Here is a 25,813-nt window from a genome sequence, read left to right as displayed (position 1 = left end):
TAACAGTCAACAAAGAAACAAAGATAGGAGCACTCTTCTTACTGCAACCACAAGTGATTTATTCAGCCGGCTAGCTGGTCATCGGATGCAGACAGATAACAGGCAACAGCTGTTTCACACGACGCAGCGTGCTTTGTTGACTGTTATACAAGATTATCTACACTTTTATTGTGAGCACCTCCAGCAACCGGGATCTATATACGGTGAGTCCGAGTGCTGTGGTTCGTCTATGGCTGGAGTGGTGCGGGGGAGTTGCTGGGAGTGAGTTTCAATATGAAAAGTTATGTTTGAGCCGAATACCCCTTTAATGCTTTGTTAAATTAGGTTATACTGTCATTTTTTTTATTGCCACTGCATTTACACACAGATGACATTTGTACTTGGATAAACTTTATTTTCAGTGCAAATAAACTTTCAAGCAATTTACTTAAAGGGAATCTGTCACCTGGAGTACCAAAGTGCTGACAGTGTTACATAGGTCTTATGTAAAGGATACACATCCCCTTTAATTTTGCTATGGTAAGTATATAAATTGCACTCTACTCCACCGTTTAATGCTTATTATGCCATCTTTTTATCATTTCATGAAAGTATTATTGAGATCCTATAGGCACATTTCTTTAAAACTTTTTTTACATATAATTAACAGTATACCCAAATCAGGGACGTTTCAGTCACAGGGAACCTTTGTCAGCCAGGTATACTGTGGTACAGAGAGAAAGGGTATAGTGCCTATGGAGAAACCTGTATTATGAATAAATAGTGTCTCAGGTCTGAGACGCTACTTACTCATAATACAGGTCTATGTAAAAAAAACAACTGTAAAGATATGTGCCAATGAATTCTTTATGTCTGGCAATAATATTTTCATGAAGTGACAAACAGATGGCATAATAAACATTGAATGGTGGAGTTGATATATGTACCATAAATTCTTTTCTATTCAATGTGCGCCAATCAGCGTAGTGCACGGGTATACTATTTTCTATACCTTTCATTCAGCTGTCCATAACTGCTGAATGAAACTCTCTCTGAACTCCATGGGTCATGCCTCTTTGGAACTTCACTGCATCATAACAGAATTTTTTTTTAGCAGATTGCAGTTATGGACAGTTAAATGAAAGGTAACATATGTTACACTGTCAGCACTTTGGTACTGAATTTTGAGGTCACAAATTCACATTTAAAGTAATAGTGACATCACCCTTTCCATAAAATTAGGGATGGTCCGAACAGAGTTCGGTTGGGGTTCGTAAGAACCCGAACCCTCGGTAATGATTCCCGCTGTCTGCCCGCTCCGTGGAGCGGGCGGATCCAGCGGGAGGACCGCCTGGAAAACTGGGATACAGCCATAGCCATAGGCTGTATCCCAGTTTTCCAGGCGCAACTCCCGCTGGATCCGCCCGCTCCACGGAGCGGTCAGACAGCGGGAATCATACGAACCCGAACCTCTGCAGGTTCGGACCATCCCTACATAAAATTAGTTCTTAAGCTGATATTCTAGACATTTCATATCTTACCTTGTAAAGGAATTCTTTGTGATCTCTCACCTCAAAAATTCATGTTATTGTTGTTGAACAGTGAAGTATGGGCAGGACTTCACGGCCATCGTGCCCCAAATCCCCCATATGCCCCATGCCCACATCACGCCATAGCCCTTCCTCTGTGACATCATCACCCCGCCCATATGGCACTGTCCACCAACAATAACATGCATTCCTGAGGGGAGGGACCACCAAGAAATCCTCTATACGGTAAGATATGAAATGTCCAGAATATCAGCTGAGAACTCTTTATATGGAAAGGGGGCGACAATATCAGTTTTACAACTGTAGGCTCGGTCTTTGCTAAAGTTATTTCATGGGGCTTTACCTACAGTAAACACTGTCAGGATTATTGTCAAAATCATTGCTTCAAACAGTGACACAAGACCTTCGCTTTAGAATAACCTATACACCTAACTGGGACAAGTTACAGTCTAAGCAGCCTCAAATTTGGATCCCTGCTAGAAACAGTCTACAGCCAACTGCTTGATACTATGGAAAACTACAGAGAGGAGCACAATTTATTTATAATGAATATAAAGTGCTTTCAAACTAATAAGAAAAACTATAATCAACTGTCCCAAACCCCTGCAGCTGCTGAAGCCACAGCGCTGGGTGCCTGCTTCTTCTGACAGTGATTGGCTGAGCAGGCACTTCCAGAAGTAACAACACTGAGGAATCGAAGGGCAGCAGTAAGCAGTGGGGACCTGGCACCATCAGAAAAGCAGTTGCTGGGGATTGGGGCAAGTGAGTAAGGCTTTTTTTTTATCTGAAAGCACTCACAGTTCAATATAAAAAAAAAAAAACATTGTTTACCCCAAATAACCCTTTAAATTACACAATGTGTGCAAATAGCATGGTTAAATTATATTAGTGAACTGTAAATTAAAGAGGACCTGTGGCCTCTTCTAAAATCATTATCTGTTGACATCCATGTAGAGCTGCCGTTAACCTTTCTCTATTCAGTTATTAGTAGCTCCCAATATGCTAACAATGGCCTAGATTGCCAAATGGGTGGTCATGGCCACTCAGTTCCCAGTTGGAAGGGCCTCCACAACCCGATGACAATAGTGAAGACAGTCCATAGACTGCAACAAGGTCAACTAGCAGTCAAGGAGACAGTCATTTCTGTTCTGTTGTCAGTGGGGCGTGAATTTGAACAGTGGTGACTGTTCAAATAAAAGGTACCTGAATTAGCGGAATGGTGGCTCCACATGGATGACCACAGAGCCTCTTTAGAATATTTTTTTCTATTCACTAGGCATGAGCTGTACAGTTGTTCTTAATGCTGTTCTGATATAAAATATGCAACTTATTGACACATGTACATTTATATTATTATTTTAGTTAACATAGCTTTATAAAATAAACAAATCTAGTTTTATACAATACAGAGTTATAAAAAATGGAAATGTGGAAAATAATTTTAAAATACACTTAATAGTTTGAAATTTCAAAATGTATAAAAAAGAATTTTAAAAAATTGTTATAAAACCCGTTTTCCAGCAAACAGTGTTATAGTGTTTTAGACGTTTATGAATAAAGATGTCCAACAGTATTTCATCTGACTTTCCTTCTTGTAATTGTGTTTGGGATAGTCCTCGAATTAGAATCAGCAGTTGAAGCTTTATGCCTACTCCTTAGTTGGTGTATAGTACTATGGACAAGGACCTCAGAGACTTTACTTTGACTTCTTCTAACAATTTTGTCTTGGTAGTTCATCTGAGTATTCTTTTTTGACACTGCTTTAGATATGTTTTTTCTTTTTTTCACAAGCTTTTGTGAAACAAATTGTGATTTGACAAGAGTCTTTTCATGTTCCCCAGCAGACTGTTGACTCCTTCGGCCCCTAACTTTCTTACTAGGCTGAAAAGTCTGAACTATTCCTCTGGTTGATTTTGCAACTTCTGAGGAACATTTTCTACTTGGCTGCTTATTGCTTGTAGCTTTTACTTGTGCTAGTTTTTTAACCATTCTATTGGGATTGTCCTTGGATTTTCTGACTACTCTAGGTTCCATCCGTGCTCTAGTTATCCTTGTTGTGGGTTTAGAAGATTCTCTTCGTATAACCTTCTTTGGTTTAAGTGCTTTTGTAATAGATTTTGTAATCATGGAACTATGCTGGATGTCCTCCTTTGTTTGAGGGAAACTAGTACTGAAGGGGGAAAGAGAAAAATTTGCATATGGCTTATCAGGGTGCCCAGATTTGGTACAGGGTGTGCCAATAAGCTCTGTGCTGATTGATGATCCACATCCCTTAATAGTTGAATTTAAATCTTTTCCTGTGCTAGATTCAAAATGTACAGAACCAACAGAACAACTGCTTAAAGACTTTTTAGAATTACTGGACTCTTTTTGCTCAAAATCTTGGTTATCGATATTCTCATCACTACTTAGTGTACGAAACAGCTTCCGAACACAAGATGCTTTAATACCCGTTCCTCGCATTGAGTTTCTTGGAGGTGTTTTAAGGATGCGATTAGTTAAAGGGTCATAATACTTCAGAGCAGACTGTTTATATTTGTAGAATACAGAGTCTCTACTATCAGTAGAACATTGATGACGACCTCTGCTAAAGACCGAAGCTGCTTTACCGGTACTTGGTTTTAAGTCTGGGTGAGAAAGAACATACACCATAGTCTTAGGCTGTAAAGGAGTTAATATTTTGGTGTAAGAGTCTGGAAGTTTTAAAGCACACATCCGAGTTTTTATATCTGGCGTCTTCTCTTCCACAAAATCAAAAACTCCCTGTTGTTCATTTTTCACTACTTTCTTTTTTACTACAGGGAAATTGATCAAACTTGTCTGGGTGGCATGGCTCACTTTAACAACCTGACATCTTGAAGCTTGTCTCCACGTTCGCTTACAGGGTTTAGGCGGCTTGGGTTGCAGCGGTTTTTCTGATTTGATACTGTCAATATCAGAATGATGATCTAGTAACGGTATCACATCATTGCTTTCAGATTCTTTCCAGTCTTCAATCTTTATCTCACATCTGTTTTCTGTTTCTTTATTCTTTTGCTGCTTTTTTCTACCAGCATTTTTTAAAGGTCCATCTTCAAAGTAACAATGGAATTTTCCTTTCCTAAACTGCTTTACAAGAGCTTCTACTTTTAAGTCATCTTCATACATTACTTGTGACCAGGTTTTACCAACAAAAGATGGAGGCACATGAGGCAGTGCTAGAAGAATTTCTTCCTCAGGGTCAGGCTTTATAACTTTATCTGTTATTGGGCTTGTTCTTAGAACAGATTTAAGTTTTGACTTGTAGTCTTCATCAACATTTACACTATACTCCTTGAGAAAATCAAAATTTATCTTTGAATGTTCTTCAAACTGAAGTGGTACATTCCAGTCGAAACTGAGACTTGAGGCCTCTGTGTGACCAATAATTGATTGAACATTTAAAGATAAAACACTTTCTTTATCTCTATCTTGTAACGCCTTTGATGAGGATTCATGGCAGTATTTCCATATGACTTCATCAATGATGTCATCCACAGTTGTTTTATTACCTCTTACTGAATTAATCTCTTTGTCTCTGAGGGTCTGTAATCTATCACATTCACCGGTAGTATCTCTTTGCTTTCTGTCCACTACATAATCCCTGAGAATATTGCCTTTCTCCTCCTGAGATGTGTTTTTGACTCCACATAATGTTCCTGAGGTCGTGTTATAACAGCTGCCTTGGGAATTTAATTGTTTGTTTTGCAAACCAGTCGTAGAACATGTGGTTACATAAAGCCCTGGATGCCTCTTTCCCTTTTTATAATCCGTCTCTTTATTTTTACTTGATTCTACACATAATAGAGAATGAGGTGTTGCAAAACTATTGTTTCTTACAATATGCTGGTTTGATGAATCCAAAGGTATGGTGTTAAATGGGGAGCAGTATGTCCCAATGATTTCTGCTTTACCTTCCAATTCTTTAGAACCAGTTAATTTACTGTTAACAGTTAGAATGCTATGATGAGGTACACCACTTCTGGAACCATGTCCTTGTTCAGGATTTTGATCATGAGACTGTGTAAAGGTCATCTTCCTGTAGTTGTACTTTAAGCCATCTTCATCTGTGTTGTTCATGCCCAAGCCCATGAAAGGAGGAGGCTCGCTTGTTTGTGTTTGAAAAGATGGTTTACAAAGCTGGTCTTCTTTAGAAGACGTAAGTAGGTTCGCATCTGGTATATCATCATATGTTGGTCTGAAAAACAACAAGAGTGGGAAAAAACTTTAAAGGGGGTTGTATCCATGCAAAAAATAAAAAAATAAACAAATCTGGTGTATTTCCCAGGATGCACTGCAGTCTAGATCTTGGTAACTCTGCCTCCCTCATTACCAGAGCAAAGAAAGTAGTTCTTCACACAGGACTCTAGAGATCACACTAATACACAGTAATATAGAATCTAAATTCCCTAACTTTTCTTCTAAACTGGTCCTACTAATTTATCCTTCTTATTTTTTAGTTGTGGTCCATATATTTACTTCTATAAGCCTGCATATGTAAATTCCATTCTCTCTCTTTCTCCATGAGAGAGAGATATTTTTAGGAATTTATGTGCAGTACTAGTCGGCTTTGTTAAAGGAGGGTTAGCAACAATAAACTTCCCCAACTCAGAGGGCTGTGATGGGTGGTCTGCTTCTCCACGTAAAATGAAAAACAGACAACAGGCACTTCAGATGATATGCTCACCATTTGTAAAATAAAGAATTTTAGTCCAAAGAATCACCAAAAGGGAGCGTTGTAGATATGCAAAGCATGACACAATTCATCAATGTACTCAAGTCACAAAATTAAGTTTTTTACCGCTGAAAGCAGTAAGTCAGCTTTAATCACTACAAAATGCTGATGAATGCCGTCCTTCTGAGCTGACACTGATGCAGGTTTGTCACATCAGATCTTGACAAGCAAAAATTTTATAACCAGAAACTCCAGCTGTTCATTCGGAGCAGTTGGATGCTTTCTAGAACTCTCTGAGTTGGTGAAGTTTAATTTTAGCTAACCCCGTATATATAGGCCTAAAGAAATACATTGCATAAAGAAAGTTTGATATCTACACATGTGTCAAACATGGTACTTAAAGAGAGGGAGGACAATGGAACGTGTATTCCACCACTACACATGCTGCCAAAGGTGGATAAGTAAAAGGTGGATGCCCCAGCCCAATGCAAAAGATGATCTTTGGAGTGCTAGGGATTTTACATTTTACATTAGCAAACTACCTCACTCAGGGTCAGGGCCAGACTGGCCATAGGGCATTTCTGGCAAATGCCAGAAGGACCGGTGACCTCCGGGGGCCAGTCCCGTGCTCCTCCTGACCCGGCGACTCCTTTCCCCTACCGTAGGAAAAAGGAGTCACTGGGCCAGGAGGAAGCAGAATCATCCGGCCCACAACGCTCCAGTCACACCGGCTGATGCATGGCTGCTGGGGGTGTCCCATCCTATCCCGGCAGCACGCGCATCATAGAGCTCCTTGTAGCTGTGACTTCCGGTATAGAGAGACGCTCTCTGTACCAGAAGTCCCAGCCCCAGCGCGCAGGGAGCTCTATGATGCGCGCGCTGCCGGGGATAGGCCAGGACACCCCCAGCAGCCGCACATCAGGCAGAGGCTGGAGAAGAAGAGAGGACCGGCAGGGGAGCGGGTTATTAGGTAAGTTTTCTTTAAAAAAAAATTTGTCTGCTTTGCACGGGGGGGGGGGGGGGGGGGGGGGGCATGCCATCTAGAACGGAGGGGGGAAGAAGAGAGGGGGCCATCTATAAGGGAGGGGAGAGAAGAGAGAGGGGGCCACCTATAAGGGAGGGGGGGGAGAAGAGAGAGAGGGAGCCATCTATAAGGAAGGGGGGAAGAAGAGAGAGTAGGGCCATCTATAAGGGAGTGGGGGATAATAGAGAGGGGGCCATCTATAAGGGAGGGGGGTAGAAGAGAGAGGGGGCCATCTATAAGGGACGGGGGAAGAAGAGAGAGGGGGCCATCTATAAGGGAGGGGGGAAGAAGAGAGAGGGGGCCATCTATATGGGAGGGGAAAAGAGAGGGGGCCATCTATAATGAAGGGGGGAGAGAGAGGGGGCCATCTATAAGGGAGGGGGGAGAGAGGGGGGCATCTATTAGGGGGGAGAAGGGGCCATCTATGAGGGAGGAGGGAGAGAAGAGGCCATCTATAAGGGGGGGAGAGAAGGGGCCATCAATAAGTGGGAGGACAACATAGGGGGAGGGGGGGCCACCTATAAGGGGGCTACATAGAAGGATGCATATACTATAAGGGGGTCACATAAAGTCAGCCTACCTACTAAACCAGGGTGTAAAGGGGCCAATACAGATGTGCAGTTAGTATAGAGATGAGGATGATGCCAGAGTGAGGAGCCTAATATGTTTCTCTGGCAGATTCTGTGGATTTGTGGCTCAGAGAAGTTCTAATGGCCCAGGGCAGATGGAGAAGAAGATAAAAAGGGAAGAACTCTGATTAGAGAAGACGCCCCTGTGAGTCACCTGATGTAACTGCAGTGTAATGTATATGGTGTACAGAACCTGTGTGGAGCTGCATCCACCTCTATATGACTGTATGAGGTGATAGTAATCTTTGTACAGTGGATGTTATTTAGTAGCAGCGGTGGTATTAGTCAGTATTTGGTGACATTAGTCAGTATGTGGCAGTATTAGTCAGTATGCGGTGACATTAATGCCACAACATACTGACTAATGCCACAACATACTGACTAATGCCACCACATACTGACTAATACCACCACATACTTACTAATGTCACCGCATACTGACTAATGTCACCACATACTGACTAATACCACCGCATACTGACTAATGTCACCGCATACTGACTAATACCACCACATACTGATTAGTCAGTATGTGGTGGTATTAGTATGTGGTGGTATTAGTAAGTATGTGTTGGTGGTGTTAAACTCAGCACGGTGACCAGGGCCGGAAGCAGTCTGTCTCTGTACACTGTGTAGTGGTGACGGCCTGTAACTGCAGCTCAGCTACACAGTACAGAGACAGAAGCTTCTGACCCCATTTACTGTGTTATTACCTGTAATTCCAGTCATTGCGGTGATGATACAACATGTAGCCATGCTGCACTTTAAACATCGTCTCATAACTTATCACCGCACCGCAAGTGGTCCTGTGTGCTTTGAAATGCCAGGGCTGATTTTCAGTCCAAGTCCGGCCCTGCTCAGGGTCCTTATATTTCAAATACAAGCAGTATTTGTCAATGGTCCTGTTGGCTGTGGCTGACTAACAGGGAGTTCTGTGGATTTAGAGCTTCCAGAATGAGTGACCTGCATCAGTCCAACCAGCCATTGCAGATTCAAAACCTCAGCCAGGACCTTCAGGACCTCCAGTGCCTTCCTTACTTGATGCATGTATTTTTAACTACTGGCTCACCTGCATGTGGAGGGTGCCTCTGGGATTTGGAGCACCATGTGGGGGGTCTTTAGATAAGTCTGATTAAACTGAGACTCGTAATCCGAGACCCTCCACAACTGCATGATGTTGCAGTGGAATCTGAGCTGCAACCGTCTGATATCCCACTAGAGCAGAACCAGTATGGAAAACATGCAGTTGCATGGCAAATGGATGCCATCTGTTAGCGACGTTATATTCTAGACTGTTTGGTTTAGTTTTTACTTCTACGGTAAAGTATTGTACATTCAATATTTTTCCCTAAATTATTATTTTTTGAATTGTTTTAATACAGTTATTGGCACATGTTTATTTTTATTTAAAATAAAATATACAATGGGCATATTGTGGGCAGAAATATCTACTTTGTCATCTTTCATAACATACCACAGGTTCATCTATTATTACATAAAAACTATTTACGATGCACAGGTTTTACCTTATATCATGGTAATTCTGTGGATGATACAGGTGTACATCCTTCAGGAAGCGCTCCATCAACATGCTTGTTCCTAAACGGTTCCTGTTGCATGTAGATAGCTGTCTGTGATTGTCACTTGCAAGATGCTAGAAGAACATTATAATTAAACACTGAAAGGTAATTGAACTCTAATTGCCTGGTTTAAATTTAATTTTTTTTAATGTAAAAATGGAAAGGCTCAGATCAGTCAAATGAAAAGTTATTTAATTCTTTACATGTTAACAAGCATCTGAAGTGCTGACACCTTTGCCAGGCATCATAATTCTTGACAGACCATAAAAAAATTTGAACAGTAAATGTAAGTGTCATAGCATCATCATAGAAAAATGGGAGCTAACAATGAATAAGAAAAAATGGGCATAAAAACTTGAATTTGTCGGCCTTTAAAATCTCTAGAGAAAGGCGACATGTAAAAGCATACAGCATAAGGCCCACATAACAGAGTAAAGTATAATCTTGCATCAAACGGCTAGTAACAAATGTGACTATAATGAGTAAAAATATTTTAGACAACAACTTTACTTTGCAAATGCATAAAATATATATAATCTGGCTAAAATCTTGATGTCCTATAACATATAACAATAAAATAAAAAATAGTTTGGGCCGTGTCCTCCTAAATAAGGTGACTTGTGTTTAATTTACTGCCAAACTTATATAGCTTTGTTCTTACCTTTACCAGGTTAATGTAATGGACTTGGCAGCAACTGCAATATCCTTGTCTGTAATGCCCTGGAGGTATACTGTTCTCTGGCTGCTCCACCATCTGAGCATTTTCACTTGAAAAATAAAGTTGTAAAAATGTTGTATACAAGAAAGCAAATAGTCACTTTTATGTTCTTATAAGGTTTATACATGTATTTCTATGAATATAAAAACCTGTTGCATGTTTACATGGGCTCCTATTTATAACTGCTGTACTATGTGTAGCGGTGGTGTAAGGTTCTGCAGCCTGCTGAATATTACATGGGCTCCTATCTATAACTGCTGTACTAGGTGCACTTGTGGTTAAGGTTCTGCAGCCTGTTGAATGGCTACATTGGCTCCTATGGATAACTGTGCTATGTGTAGTGGTGGGGTAATGCTCTGCAGTGTTAGCTGTTTAACAATAAGGTTGAAAAGCTGTTTGTACCGCAACTTCTAGTCAGGAAAAAAGCACCAATGTTTAGTGTAACCATTGGAAAATCTTCCAAGCATATAAGCCAAACGTAGTCAAAGGTCTGAACAGGCTCACTATAGAAAGACACTTTAGGCAATTTTATCATGCACCAGAGTATGTAATAGCATTGTCAGCTATTTAATAAAGAAGCATGCAGTAAAAAAAAAACATATACTGTGCGTATAGAGTTTTTACAATAGGGCCCTATAGGCAACATTTTCCACTATATTCTCCAATGTGATGAGTCTAAGTATCAAACTATCATTATAGAATTAAAAAATAATTAAATACAATTACCATACACCAATGAGTACAACAGTCCAATGACTTTCAGGAAAACCATAATAACGAAACAAAGTCAACCCATATAAATTATACACTTCAGTTTATAAACGCCATAACTACAAGTAACGTCAATAGCATCCTGCTTTTTCTGTATACATCGTTCAAGGCTTGAAAGGCTAAGAGCATTGAAGAATTGAAGACTGACTCCTGGACAATATACTTTCTCATTATGGCTCCATGTTGTAGATAGGGATGTGAGATGAGCAATCATTTCAAGTATAATAAAAATAATTCAATAAAACATTCAGAAAGAAGATAGTTGTGAAAATAGTGCACAAGAAAAAAAAAAATCACCAAATGTAAAGAAAGACTGTCCATCCTGAAGGCAGGAAGCCTGAATACTGTTGGTCGACATTTTATCAAACTGAAGTCTCATCAATAATGTTTATAAAAAAAAGGTTCCAACCCAGTTGACAATAAAATGTAATAGTAATTTGTTAATATGTTAAGCAAGTTCATGGGTATTGAGTGCCCATCAGGATGTGACCACGACGTCAAAACACTGAAATCAAAGCATTGTTTCTATAAGACCTTGACTTGTAATCCTGGAAAAAAACAGAAGACAAAACTGGACCAAATGAGGCCAATGAACTGTAAAGATTTGGGCTATAGGAGGGTGGGGGGAGTGGAGGAGGAAAAAGTAAAAAGCTTTGTAAGAAAGACCCTGACCAGTCAAAACCTTTTACATGCCAGAGGATTTTTCAAATGACAGGAATCTTTTAGGCTGCTACATCTGCCCACCGCTGTGGACCATCATGAATTCTATAGGGCCTGATTCCCAGATGGTACTTACAGTGTGTTACCTGCTTTTTCCACCTTACATAGTTCTGATCTGATTCCAGTTTGGCACAACAACCCCGGCCAGATCCTTTAACAGCGGTTTGATTATTTTGGCAAATAGAACAAATTCATTGTGTAATAAAAAATGTACCCTGGTCGTGTGATGGTCACATGGTGGATTACAAGGCACAGTAATGATAAATGTACTAGTGTTAGTTCAACAATCAACCTTTACAAACCATGAGGAACTGACACAATATTGGATTTTTCTTTATTAAACAATGAATAAAATTCTTTAAATTGACATTAGAAAGTCTCCTTAAAGGGAAGCAGCAAAGACCAGGAGATGTCGGAATGGAACCTGCATGTGATTGGGGCAGGTGAATATGATTGCTTTAAAAAATAAATAAATAAAATAATAATAATAATAAATAAAAAATTTGTAACAGAAATACCTCTTGAAAGTAAACCTGTGAGCTGCACTTTGCATTTCAAACAAGACAGCTGTTAGGTCACAGAGACACATTGCACCTTTCATATATACGTCTGCGCTTCCCTTACATAGGAAAATGTTTTTATTTTCCTATACAAAGTGTCAAAGAGGCTTTCCTGAGCTCCTTCCTTCTATCTGTATGCTTGAAGCCCAGCGGCAGCTTACAATTGAATGTCAATATAGCAGATTTCTGTTCCAATTTCTTTTATGAGTGGTGCTTTGCCGTATGAGCTGCTGCTCTTAGCTGTGGACAACTGTGGCAGCAATCTGCAGATTTCTGCTCCGAAGCTCCAGCTGCTATGAGGTCTATTATACACACTACTCACAAGGAAAAGGTGATCCTGCCCCACTACAGCAACAGCATGGAGGAAACTATAGAGCTACACTTAGCTGTGTAATGTGTAACTCATGCACTGACTAGGGTGAGGTATTATACATGCTAGATTTTTGTAATCAGGTCTCTCTGCTACTAAGAACTGTTCCCTTCACTGCCCTCTGCCTCACTCTGCAGCTAAGAACTCTCCCCTTTACACAGACATCTATGTAATTCTATGATTAAACCTCATCCCCCAGTGCTCTGACAGTCTAATTAATCTCTCAAGACAGACTTTTAGCAGCTTTTCAGTAGGAATAATAGGTTTAGGGGTAGAAGTAAGGGTTAACATACATTTCTCTGATAAGATATATTATAAAATCTCTTATATTTGCTTGTACTATTGATTTAAGCAAAATCTGTTAAAGCTGTGATGGTTTCAGGATATACAGTGGTTTGCAATAAATTAGGATATCAACCAAAAAAGCATTTTTTTTTCAGTAATTCAATTCAAAAATTACAATTACATACAGAGTGAACTTTTTCTAGCGTTTAATTCTGTTAAAGTTAATGATTATGGATTACAGCCAAGAAAAACCCAAAAGTCAGTATTTCAGAAAATTAGAATATTATATAAAACTGAAAAAAAAAAAAAAAAATTAACACAGAAATGTTGATCAAATGAAAAGTCTGTACAGTAAATACCCTCAATACTTGGATGGGGCACCTTTTGCATGAATGACGGCATCAATGGAAGCGATCAGCTGATGGCACTGCAGAGGTGTTATTGAAGCCAGGGTTGCTTTGATAGCGGCCTTCAGCCCATCTGCATTGTTGGGTCTGGTGTTTTTCATCTTCCTCTTGACATTACCCCATATATTCTCTATGAGGTTAAGGTCTGGCGAGTTTGCGGGCCAATCAAGCACAGTGATGCTGTGGTTCGTAAACCAGGTATTGGTACTTTTGGCAGTGTGGACAGGTGCCAAATCCTGCTGGAAGATGAAAATTCCAACTCCAAAAATATTTTTTAGTAGAGGGAAGCATGAAGTGCTCTAAAATTTCCTGGTAGATGGCAGCGGTGACTTTGGTGTTGATAAAACACAGTGAACCTACAGCAGCAGACATGGCTCCCCAAACCATCACTGATTGTGGAAACTTCACACTAGACCTCAAGCAGCTTGGATTGCGTGCCTCTCCACTCTTCCTCCACTCTAGGACCTTGATTTCCAAATGAAATGCAAAATTTACTTTCATCTGAAATCAGCACCTTGGATCACTGATCAACAGTTCAGTTCTTCTTTTACTTGGCCCAGATAAGACGCTTCTGGCGTTGTTTATTGGTCAGGAGTGGCTTGATAAATAGAATGCCCATGTCCTGCAGAACGTCTGTATGTGGTGGCTTTTGAAGCACCGACTCCAGCAGCAGTCCACTCTTTGTGAATCTCTTTAAAATTTTTGAATGGCATTTTCGTTACAATCCTGTTAAGACGGTTCTCCCAGTTGCTTGTGCACCTTTTTCTACCACACTTTATCCTTTCACTCAACTTTCCATTAATATGCTTTGATACAGCACTCTGAGAACAGCCAGCTTCTTTAGCAATGAACTTTTGTGGCTTACCCTCTGTAGAAAATGGCGTTAGTACCTGTAATTTATAGCTCGCCGCAGTAGGATGACATCAGAGAGGTTTCTATATAAAATGGAGATTTATTGCTTCTTCTTTAAAAGTAGTGAAATTACTGAATTGAATAGAAAAGAATATCAGAGAAACGTCTTACAGCCCTTAGTGTCCATAGTTCATATGAGAGTCCTTTGAAGTGAAGGGTTTGTCTTACAAATCGTCACGAGCTTCAGGCAGCTGTTGCTTCACTCAAGCATCCTGGGAGACATTCCTTCCTTCACGCTTCCATCATGGATTCCTCACGCTTACATCACAACCTTCTCCTTGAAGGCTCTGGATCCTTCTTGTGACATAGGGCTCATACCTTCTGTACAGCCCTGATCCAACCAACCTCCATCTTGGTAACTACCATCTTATATAGGGTTCATGACTCACTGTCAATGTCATGTGTGGGCGTGTTTATTATAATTAAGTGTGTGTGTCTGCACATATATGACCATAACAAATATAGAACTCTTTCTCTATGCATCAGCATAACCTGTTTCCAGCTATGGATGTATAGTTATCGTGCTGTGTACAGCATTACCACCCTACATAGTCATGTAACCGTGAATAGTGCTGTGTACACTTATGTATCTATTTCCAACTTATACACGTCTCCTTAGTATAGAATATGATATTATAATGTCAGTATTACAATCACTTTATACAGTGAATAGTGTTGTGCTATTATGGTGAGGTCAGCAGTATATATATGACTTACATTATATTATACCAAGATATATTGTTCATTGTAAAACACATCATATTTAACACCCTCCTTGAGGAGTGTGTGAATGACTGCCTTCTGGACATCTGTCAAGTCAGCAATCTTCCCCAGGATTGTGTTGCATACTGAACCAGAACTGAAGGGACCTTTTATAACACTTAGGAAGCCACGGCAGGTGTTTTGGGTTATTTATTAAAATTTTCTGAAATACTGACTTTTGGGTTTTTTAACTTTAACAGAAATAAACGCTAGAAAAAATTCACTCTGTATGTAATGACTCTATAATATATATGAGGTCACTTTTTGAATTGAATTACTGGGAAAAAAAATGTTTTTGTTGATATTCTAATTTATTGCAAACCACTGTGTTTGTATATATATCATTATATATATATATATATATATATATATATATATATATATATATATATATATATATATATATATATATACACTCACCGGTCACTTTATTAGGTACAACATGCTAGTAACGGGTTGGACCCCCTTTTGCCTTCAGAACTGCCTCAATTCTTCGTGGCATAGATTCAACAAGGTGCTGGAAGCATTCCTCAGATTTTGGTCCATATTGACATGATGGCATCACACAGTTGCCGCAGATTTGTCGGCTGCACATCCATGATGCAAATCTCCCGTTCCACCACATGCCAAAGATGCTCTATTGGATTGAGATCTGGTGACTGTGGAGGCCATTTGAGTACAGTGAACTCATTGTCATGTTCAAGAAACCAGTCTGAGATGATTCTAGCTTTATGACACGGCGCATTATCCTGCTGAAAGTAGCCATCAGATGTTGGGTACATTGTGGTCATAAAGGGATGGACATGGTCAGCAACAATATTCAGGTAGGCTGTGGCATTGCAACGATGCTCAATTGGTACCAAGGGGCCCAAAGAGTGCCAAGAAAATATTCCCCACACCATGACACCACCACCACCAGCCTGAACCGTTGATACAAGGCAGGATGGATCCATGCTTTCATGTTGTTGACGCCAAATTCTGACCCTACCATCCGAATGTCGCAGCAGAAATCGAGACTCATCAGACCAGGCAATGTTTTTCCAATCTTCTACTGTCCAATTTCGATGAGCTTGTGCAAATTGTAGCCTCAGTTTCCTGTTCTTAGCTGAAAGGAGTGGTACCCGGTGTGGTCTTCTGCTGCTGTAGCCCATCTGCCTCAAAGTTCGACGTACTGTGCATTCAGAGATGCTCTTCTGCCTACCTTGGTTGTAACAGTTGGCTATTTGAGTCACTGTTGCCTTTCTATCAGCTCGAACCAGTCTGCCCATTCTCCTCTGACCTCTGGCATCAACAAGGCATTTCCGCCCACAGAACTGCCGCTCACTGGATGTTTTTTCTTTTTCGGACCATTCTCTGTAAACCCTAGAGATGGTTGTGTGTGAAAATCCCAGTAGATCAGCAGTTTCTGAAATACTCAGACCAGCCCTTCTGGCACCAACAACCATGCCACGTTCAAAGGCACTCAAATCACCTTTCTTCCCCATACTGATGCTCGGTTTGAACTGCATGAGATTGTCTTGACCATGTCTACATGCACTGAGTTGCCACCATGTGATTGGCTGATTAGAAATTAAGTGGTAACGTGCAGTTGGACAGGTGTACCTAATAAAGTGGCCGGTGAGTGTATATATATATATATATATATATATATATATATATATATATATATATATATATATATATATATATATACACACATACATACATACATCTATATATATATATTTAATACACATAATGCAAGTGAGAAATACACACGGCTTGAATGTTTTAAATGGTGTTAAATGCAAAGTCTTACCTGCTACTGCTCTCTACTTTAACATGATTTGTTTCAATTTTCCCATCGACACCTGCAATACAAATGCATCATAATCAACTGAAAGTGTACAATGTAAAAGCAATCTTTTATAATTTTCACACAATGCAAGAGAATCACAAAGACTACAATGGAAAGAGAGACTTTTCCATCTTGCTTAAGACTTATTGAAACATTTTTTTTTCTCTCCCAAAAATATATCTTTTATTAACAAAAAATGTAATAAAACCATACAAACAATTAATAAAAATGAGAAGCAGTACAGAATACTAGTACAGTGAGGGGACATGTATGCACTTACAAACAAAATCAAGGCCCTTGATAAAGCTAAATGAAACTCACGTTGGGTGAAACGTTAAGGCAGACTTCTCATTTTTATCATTTGTTTGTATGGTTTTACGTATTACGTATAAGACGACCCCCAGCTTTTCCAGTTAAAATATACAGTTTGGGATAAACTTCCCATATAAGACAACCCCTCTTCCAACACACACCAAACAAAAATTAATAAAAAAGCATCAGGCAGTAGCGAGATCTGAGAGGTAGAAAATGAGGTACAGTAATACAGGAAGGATACAAGGGCAGGCCAGACGGGTGAAAGAGGTGTGTTTTTCTGGGCACAGCGCCAGCGTATCTCTTATTTCCATGACCCGGACCCCTGCAGCTTGCTCTGCCCTTTATAGTCACCGCATACAGCGGAGATGCGGACGTTCTTTAGCTCCCCCCACCGTATGTGGCGACTGCAGATTCTCCAGTGCCGTTCCAATATTTTTCAGCAGCCACCCTATAAGATGACCCCTGACTTTTGAAAACATTTTCCTGGGTTAAAAATTAGCAGGAAAATATGCAGGAAAATACGCAGGAAAATATCCTTTTTGTGTCAATAAAGGATATATTTTTGTGACATTGTGGTGTCCAGCATTGTTTGATCCCTGTGGATCTTGGTGTTTTCTATATGGATAATATGCGTACGGACAAGTAGTGTCTACACATGGTATACATATTTTGGTTTAAATACACTCAAAAGGTGAATGTAAATAAAGAAACCAACGGCTTATTTTGACCAGACTTCTGACTGCTGTGACTCTGCTTGATCGTCACTCCAGTAGGCCACTTATGAGTTGCATAGTGACCCAGTACTGGCTTTTCTTTAAAGTGACTGTACCACCAGGCCCAGGCTGAAGCACTGGAGGCGGGCCGACCCACCCTTAGTGGGAGGAATCCCTAGCCCTTTATGATAGGGTTCCATTGATTCTAATAAAGTCACGTCATGGAGGGGCTGGGGTTTCTTCCCACTGGTGGTGGGTCGGCCTGCCTCCAGTGCTTCAGCCTGGGCCTGGTGGTACAGTCACTTTAACTGTTGTTACCTCTGTAAGGGTCCTATTATACGTAACGATGATCGGCCATACTTGGCTGATTACCAGTCGTGCTGGGCGATAATTATTACGTATAATAGCTCATGTAGAAAGGCAATGATCAGCCGACATGCACAAAGTTGGCTGATCGTTGTCTTTCAGCATGTTCTTAAATAATGATAACGATATTGACAATTCAGCATGTTCTTAAATAATGATAACAATATCTGTAAGTCTGTAATATCTAAAGATCTAACATGGAGAGAAAGGAGCTGCTGCACCTCACACTTATAACACTAATGCCTCTCGGCTACATTTAAAAACCAACGCCAGGATGTTGGTATATGATTTAATCAAACCATATTGCCTCATGTACCACCTACAAGTCCCCTGGCCGACATGAGTCCCTACACTAAATCAACATTATGTCGGTCAGTGACTGCCAACCCCGCAAAGAGAGCGCAAGGCTTGTGTATATTTTATGTATTATTTCCCTTTTTTCATTGTAGCTAGCACTCCTTCCTTGTAAGACGCATGTGATCCAAATTATGAGGAACCACCTGTGTACATATGGTAAGTACCTCCTCTTTTTCCTATTCTACCTGCTGGTGGATGGTGAGTGGTAAGACCTTCTTCACACTTGTGTTGCTTGGTGGCCACTTTCTCCGCTGGCGGTGCCTGCAGGGTTTGGGGGGCCCCTTGGGGTTTGGTCCTGTGGCAGTGGGGTCGTAGGGCCATTCTGTGGCCCCCCCTTCCCTGCTTACGCACACTTTGCGGGGTTGGCGTTCGCTGACTGCAATAGTGTCGTTTAGCGTAGAGACCTGCACGTGGTACATAAGGGAATATGATTTGATCAAATTATATACTAACATCTGATTTTGGTTTTTAATGTAGCTGATAGGCTTTCGTATCAACCATGGGTGCGATGTGCAGCCATTTCTGTCCTTTAGGCTTGTGCCTATCTAAAGATCTAATGATTGTCTGAGTGTCCCCTCTCACAACTCCCCGTGGCCCCCTCCGCGTCTGTGTGTATAATAGCACAGATAGTGAGCGGGCAATGAGAAGGAAGTGCTTCCTCCTGTAGATTGGGCCATGTAATACAGCCCTAATACTCTCCCTTTCCAGTTACAGCAAAAGTAAAGAATGCAGGCAGTGTGGTGAGCTATACAACTCTGGGTCTCCAGTCACTGTTCAGATGGCAGCCCTGTGCACTATGTATGCCACTACGGTGGTTGTGTTACACTGTATTTTCCCTGAGAAAAAAATAATCCTCTGCAAGCCTCTATATAGAAAGCAGGCACATAAAAATATAGCAGGCTATCTTTTGAAGCAATACGACACAGATCTGTAAAAAAGCTTACTGCACAGGATGTAAACTTTCTCACAGTACCTTGTATTGAAGTAGATGATTCCTCTTCAGATGGCCGTCTCTTATCATACATCTGTATAACAAAGAAGTATTTAAGTCTCCTCTAAGGCATAGACAATTTACTTTAACAAAATAAATGACTAATTTGCCATAAAACAAGGAGGTAACCATTGCAATAAAGCAGTACTTAGCTATTATAACTATAAAGTTGTGTATAAGGATACCTCAAAGCCTAGCTTACTTATAAAGTGGCACACCAACTTCATTAAAACCAAAGTGTGCCACGTGTGAAATAAAGGATGCCATACTTCCCTCTCTCAGTCATTATTTAGTCAGTATTTTGCAACATCAACCAGGAGTGGATTGAAAACACAGAAAGGATCTGTTCACACACTGTTGAAATTGAGTGGATGGCCGCCATATAACGATAAATAACTGCCATTATTTCAATACAAAAGCCGTTATTTTAAAATAACAGCAAATATTAGCCATTAAATGGCGGCCATCCACTCAATTTCAACATTGTGTGAACAGAGCCTTTCTGTGTTTTTAATCCACTCCTGGTTTTGGTTGCAATATGAGGACCACAATACTGACTGAAATATACGTAGTGTGAACCCAGCCTTATTTGGTACTAAAATCAGAATACCCATTACATTCTTTTGTAGATAGGGCTTCTTACGATAGACTTCAGAATGTGAGGACATGAATCATATAAAAGAGGGTTAGCCAAGGGGACTTGAGGAACTTTAAGCTCTATTCACATTTGATTTGTAGTACCATTTATCACAGTGCCCACAACACAGTGGTGAATTTGTCATACACGGATACCACCAACATCAGATCTATTGTGGGGTCAGTAGTTTTTCACATGTGAAACAGCATTGCATACATCAATGTAAACAGAGCTTTACTCCTCACCATTTTTGAGAATAAAGATAGTGTTTTACAGGTTTGGTGCTGCCTCACCCCTTAAGGATGCAGGCAATTTTCATTTTTGTGTTTTTATTTCTTCTTCCTCACCTTTTCGAAGCAAGAACTCTAAATTTTTCATTTATACACGCATTTGAAGGATTTTTTTGGTGGGACAAATTGCACTTTGTAGTGGCACTTTGCATTTAAAATGTACCTATCATGAGGACTGCTGCCAGATCAGCAGTGAATTCCAAGGTGCGGGTGGAAGTTTGGGTCTACGAACACGCATGAGACCATTCTGATCCAATGGGGATCATGTGTATCATGGTCTCATAAGTGATCGTAACCATGGAGACCTAAACTTTTGCTCCCAGCATGGAATTTACTGCTGCTCCGGTACACTTTAACCACAAAATGGAACTGGAAAAAAAGTTTTTACAATCACTTTTTTAATATTTACAATAAATTGTGATTTTATATCTTTTGTATGTTTTACAATGTTGACATTTCACAGTGTAAATTGTGCACCATTAATCGTGTGTGAATGCACCTCTGACACCTGATGTTGGGGGAGGTGCATTTATACTACCCAGGTGCCATGATGTATTCTATGTGGGCCAGAAGAAGGGGAGATACCGCAAAATGCCAGTAGCCTACCTGTGGAGCATCCTGGACTGCTCTGTACCACTGCTGTTAACTGTCCGAGAATAACCAAGCAAAGTCAGGGAATATAAATCCAGCCTGGTGCTGCTGTGCTTTAATCGTTCTAAAGTAGGGATGGGGAACCTTCGGCTCTCCAGCTGTTGCAAAACTACAATTCCCATCATACCTGGGCGGGAATTGTAGTTTTGCAACAGCTGGAGGGCTGAAGGTTCCCCATCTCTGTTCTAAAGGATACATTGTATTATCTCACTCACAGCTAGAGCACTGTGAGGCAGAGACTACTCAGAACAGTGCAGGCTGTATAGCTGTAATCTCAGAGAAGTGTTGTGCCTGTGGGGCAGTGCTTTTGATTTTTTTTTTCATTTAATTGATTTTATTACTAAATGGTTGGGACAATTTTGCATGTGGTGATACCAAATATGTTATGTATTTTTTTGTTTCTTAGGCAAAAAGACAAATTTGGCCAGCTCTCCTACAACACCATTGGCACTAGGCAGGAGCACCTTGCTGTGGCTGAAATTGCAGACTCAAAAAAAAAAAAAAAAAAAAAAAAACACAAAAAAATGCCACAGCTCACCACTAATGGCAAGACACATTAGCATGTCACAAATTGTGCTGCAGCAGTGCCGATCAAACCCCACAATGACAGGTCATTCAGCTGTTTAAATGCCATGATCACAGTATTTAAATGGTTAAATGACTGACATGGTGCGACCACCGTTGTCAGTCATTTGCTGTGTGTGCCAGCTGCTGGCGTTATGCAAGCTCAGCATTAGGGCCGCTTTAACCAGAGGGCACATGGTGCACGTGCACCGGGCCCACTGGTTAAAGGGGCCCCCCCGAGCAGGGCGGCCGTTGCTATGTGCGACCAGTGCGGTCGCCCAGGGCTCCGGCCACCAACCTGTCAGGGGGGAGCGCCATGGATGGGTAATCTACCCCTCCATGGCGCCCCCTGCAGGGCCCCCCCGTCCGCCACTGCCCCCGCCCGCCCGCTGCTGCTGCGGCGGCCGCGCTTCAGCATCAGTGGTACCGACAGAGAGAAAGCCATTGGCTCCCTCCCTGTCAGTCACTCTTGTGGCCGCACTTCCTGCGGTCACAAGAGGCCGCACTCTCCCTCTAGCGTCCGACGTCACTGGAGCGTCGGCGCGAGGGTAAGGGGAGTGCAGCCTCTTGTGACCGCAGGAAGTGCGGCCACAAGAGGGAAGAGAAGAGGAACGCGTGGACCTAGGTGAGTAAAAGTGTTTTGTTTTTTTTCAATGTTATATGGTAGGGGGAGCTATATACTACTGGGGAGCACAGGGAAGCTATATACTATGGGGGAGAGCACAGGGGGGCTATATACTATGGGGGAGAGCACAGGGGGGCTATATACTATGGGGGAGAGCACAGGGGGGCTATATACTATGGGGGAGAGCACAGGGGGGCTATATACTATGGGGGAGAGCACAGGGGGGCTATATACTATGAGGGAGAGCACAGGGGGGCTATATACTACTGGGGAGCACAGGGGGCTATATACTACTGGGGAGCACAGGGGGCTATATACTATGGAGGAGCACAGGGGGTTATATACTATGGGGGAGCACAGGGGAGCTATATACTATGGGGGAGCACAGGGGGCTATATACTATTGGGGAGCACAGGGGGCTATATACTATTGGGGAGCACAGGGGGCTATATAATATTGGGGAGCACAGGGGAGCTATATACTATTGGGGAGCACAGGGGTCTATATACTATGGGGGAGAGCACAGGGGGGCTATATATTATGGAGAGCACAGGGGGGCTATATATTGGGGAGAGCACAGGGGCTATATACTATTGGGGGGAGCACAGGGGGGCTATATACTATTGTGGGAGAGCACAGGGGGGCTATATACTATTGTGGGAGAGCACAGGGGGGCTATATACTATTGTGGGAGAGCATAGGGGGGTTATATACTATTGTGGGAGAGCACAGGGGGCTATATACTATTGTGGGAGAGCACAGGGGGCTATATACTACTGGGGAGAGTGCACAGGGGGGCTATATACTAATGGGGGAGCGCACAGGAGGGCTGTATATAACTGGAGGAGCACATGAGGGTCTATATACTACAGGGACACCTTAGAACTATGGAGGCACAGAGGGGTGTAACTACTGTATAGGAGTACAAGGGACCTAACTACTGTATGTGTTGGAGCCTAAAATATTTGTCTGCCAGATTCTGGAGAGAAGATTCACAGCCAGGAGAAGACTTCAAGGTGGCTTAGGCTGGATGGAGAGAAAAAGAAAAGGTGACAGACTCTGATTGGAGAAGACGCCCCCGGTGAGTCACTGGATGTAACTGCACTCTGTTATAGGGTTAGGGGTAGTGTTAGGGGTCATGATGTGGCGGTATTATGTAATGGTATCATTGGTGATATCTTTCTGTTTTGTTTAGTGCAGTTTTTATGTAATATGTTATCACTGTATGGTGGAAATAGTGTTATAAGGTAACTACTGTATGTATTGGGGCTCTTGATACAGTGTGGGGGGAAATTCAGTACATTATACAATGTGCCGAAAGGGAAGGGGGGGGGCACTCTTGAGGGCTGTGCACTGGGCCCACCAATGTATTAAAACGGCCCTGCTCAGCATAATACCACTATTGCATCATACAGTTTTGGCACAGAGTTTTAGGTGTTAAAACTGAATGAGACAAAAGGTTTATAATTACCAAAACCTTTATCAAGCCCGTTATTTGGTGCTAAAAAATAGAATTGTGCAAAAAAACTGCAACAGTATGCCACATTTCTGTAAATTCACCCTGTTGTGTTTACATTATAAGTAGAAGAGCACAGTTTTATCACTGATCACTTACCTTTTTTTAATGGTTGTTTCTCTACTGGTTTAGTTTTAGTCTCTTGAGGAAATGGCAGGCAAATTAAACAAATCAGCCAGTATCATCTCTGAAGGACATCTATGACACAGAAAGATGATTCCCATTATAGTTTTTAGAAACCAAACTGAACTACAAATTACTCATAGAGAAAGTAAAATATGTTACCAACAGAACAGGTATCTTATACAATTCAGAGTCATCCAAAGGAGACAATGTCACTGTCGTATATATATATATATATATATATATATATATATATATATATATATATATATATATTTTTTTTTTTTTTTTTGCAGAAATCAATAGTCCAGGCGATTTTAGGAAACTCTATAATTGGGTTTATTAGCCAAATATGCCATTATCTGCATTTAAAAAGCCTTTTCCCAGGTCCCCCCCCCCCTCCCTCCTCTTTTCCATCCACTGCAAAAAATAAGGAAATTGTGACTTGTTGCATCAGACGTACCCAGTCTGTTCTAGGGAGAGGGGAGGAGGGAGTTAAGGCCCTATTCTACAGAACGATTATCGTTCATAAACTCGCTCCAACAACCGCTCGTTAACGATCACTAAACGATTTTTTTTTAGCGAACGATAACACATAACATGAACGATATATGTAGTGTAACGATTATTTTGCGGTCGTTACATGGTCGTTTAAAACGTTCGCTGGGGTGATCATGACCATATGACACCTACTTTATTTAAACCTTTTTACGAACGACTGAAAGATTTCTAATTTTACAAACCAATTATCGAATTATCTTTCAAAGACCAACAACTTTTTTTCGACATGCTGAAAAACAATTTTGAACCAAAGTATAACGATTTCGCCTTTGTCAGTCGTTCGTTTACACCATTTCCACAAAGCGATTATCGTTAACGAGTGGTCATTGGAGCGAGTTTATCAACGATAATCGTTCCGTGGAATAGGGCCTTTAGCCGACAGCAGAAAGCAGATAACAGAGGATTACAGGAACAGAGCTGGGTGACAGCTGTAATCAGAGGTCAGAGAGGTCAGTGCTGACTGTCAGAGGAGATAAAGGTGATTAATGGGTTTTTCTTTGCTTCCTAAACAATTTTCCTGGCATTTGTGGCCGAATTTTTTGTTGGTCTATCTGACTGTGATTTGGTTTTTACAAAGCCCCTGATTTTCCATTTTTAATTCCAGTTTGAACACTGCTGAATAGCATTATCAATTACTTGGATATCAGAACAAAGTGAAGGTTCTGGAGTGGCCGTCTCAGTCTCCTGACCTCATTATTAGAGAGATTTTAAGCATGCAGTTCATGCAAGACAGCCCAGGAATTTACAGGAACTGGGGGCCTTTTGCCAAGAATGGGCAGCTTTACCATCTGATAAAATAAAGAGCCTCATCCACAACTACCAAAAAAGACTTAAAGCTGTCATTGATGTTAGAGGGTGCAATGTATTAAGAATTGGGGTATGTAAAAATTTTATCAGGGTCACAGTAGTTTGACAATAAATTACTCCACCCAACCACTAACCATGAGCTGAAAAAAGTTTGTGTAGTCAATCATATTCTCTAAAAAGGAACATGAAAGCAAAAATTCTGCTGGGGTATGTAAACTTTTGAGAACAACTGTATAAAGAGTCAATGCAGTAAAGTGCCAGAATATAAGCAAAGTCAAAAGGGACTACTTAAAGTGAACACCTCAACTGCACATCTCCTGGGAGTAGCTGGCCTGAGACTCCGTGTGTTCTGTCATCACAGACTTCCTCAGGGGTAGTCAGATTACTGAGATGAGGAGGCTGTTAAAAATCTCACAATACATGGCCCCATCCATCCTCCCTTTAATATAATGCAATCACAGAAAAGCACCCCCAAGGATGTTTTCACCCCCAAGCTTTAC

At 41.1% G+C, this 25,813-nt stretch overlaps 1 protein-coding gene across 4 annotated transcripts in view; it reads right to left on the bottom strand.

Moving 5' to 3' along the window:
- Positions 1-1,530: 1,530 nt before the first annotated feature.
- The window catches only part of ZDBF2 (zinc finger DBF-type containing 2), a 40,066-nt gene continuing 15,783 nt past the window's right edge, over positions 1,531-25,813 (bottom strand). For 3 of the 4 annotated variants that reach the window (XM_069983432.1, XM_069983433.1, XM_069983434.1), the window contains 7 exons: positions 23,922-24,020; positions 19,522-19,573; positions 18,734-18,952; positions 16,759-16,810; positions 10,117-10,222; positions 9,402-9,529; positions 1,531-5,745 (listed from right to left, as the gene is read on the bottom strand). In XM_069983432.1, coding sequence (XP_069839533.1) covers positions 3,105-5,745; positions 9,402-9,529; positions 10,117-10,222; positions 16,759-16,810; positions 18,734-18,952; positions 19,522-19,573 — 3,198 coding nt within the window. In that variant the 5' untranslated portion in view covers positions 23,922-24,020 and the 3' untranslated portion in view covers positions 1,531-3,104. The remainder of the gene's footprint in view (positions 5,746-9,401; positions 9,530-10,116; positions 10,223-16,758; positions 16,811-18,733; positions 18,953-19,521; positions 19,574-23,921; positions 24,021-25,813) is intronic. The other variant, XM_069983435.1, reaches the window with a different exon arrangement.

The sequence above is a fragment of the Dendropsophus ebraccatus genome, chromosome 9 (genome assembly GCF_027789765.1).
Source record: "Dendropsophus ebraccatus isolate aDenEbr1 chromosome 9, aDenEbr1.pat, whole genome shotgun sequence".
Taxonomy (NCBI): domain Eukaryota; kingdom Metazoa; phylum Chordata; class Amphibia; order Anura; family Hylidae; genus Dendropsophus; species Dendropsophus ebraccatus.
The sequence above is the reverse complement of the archived record's forward strand: the minus strand, read 5'-3'. Positions and strand labels throughout refer to the sequence as shown.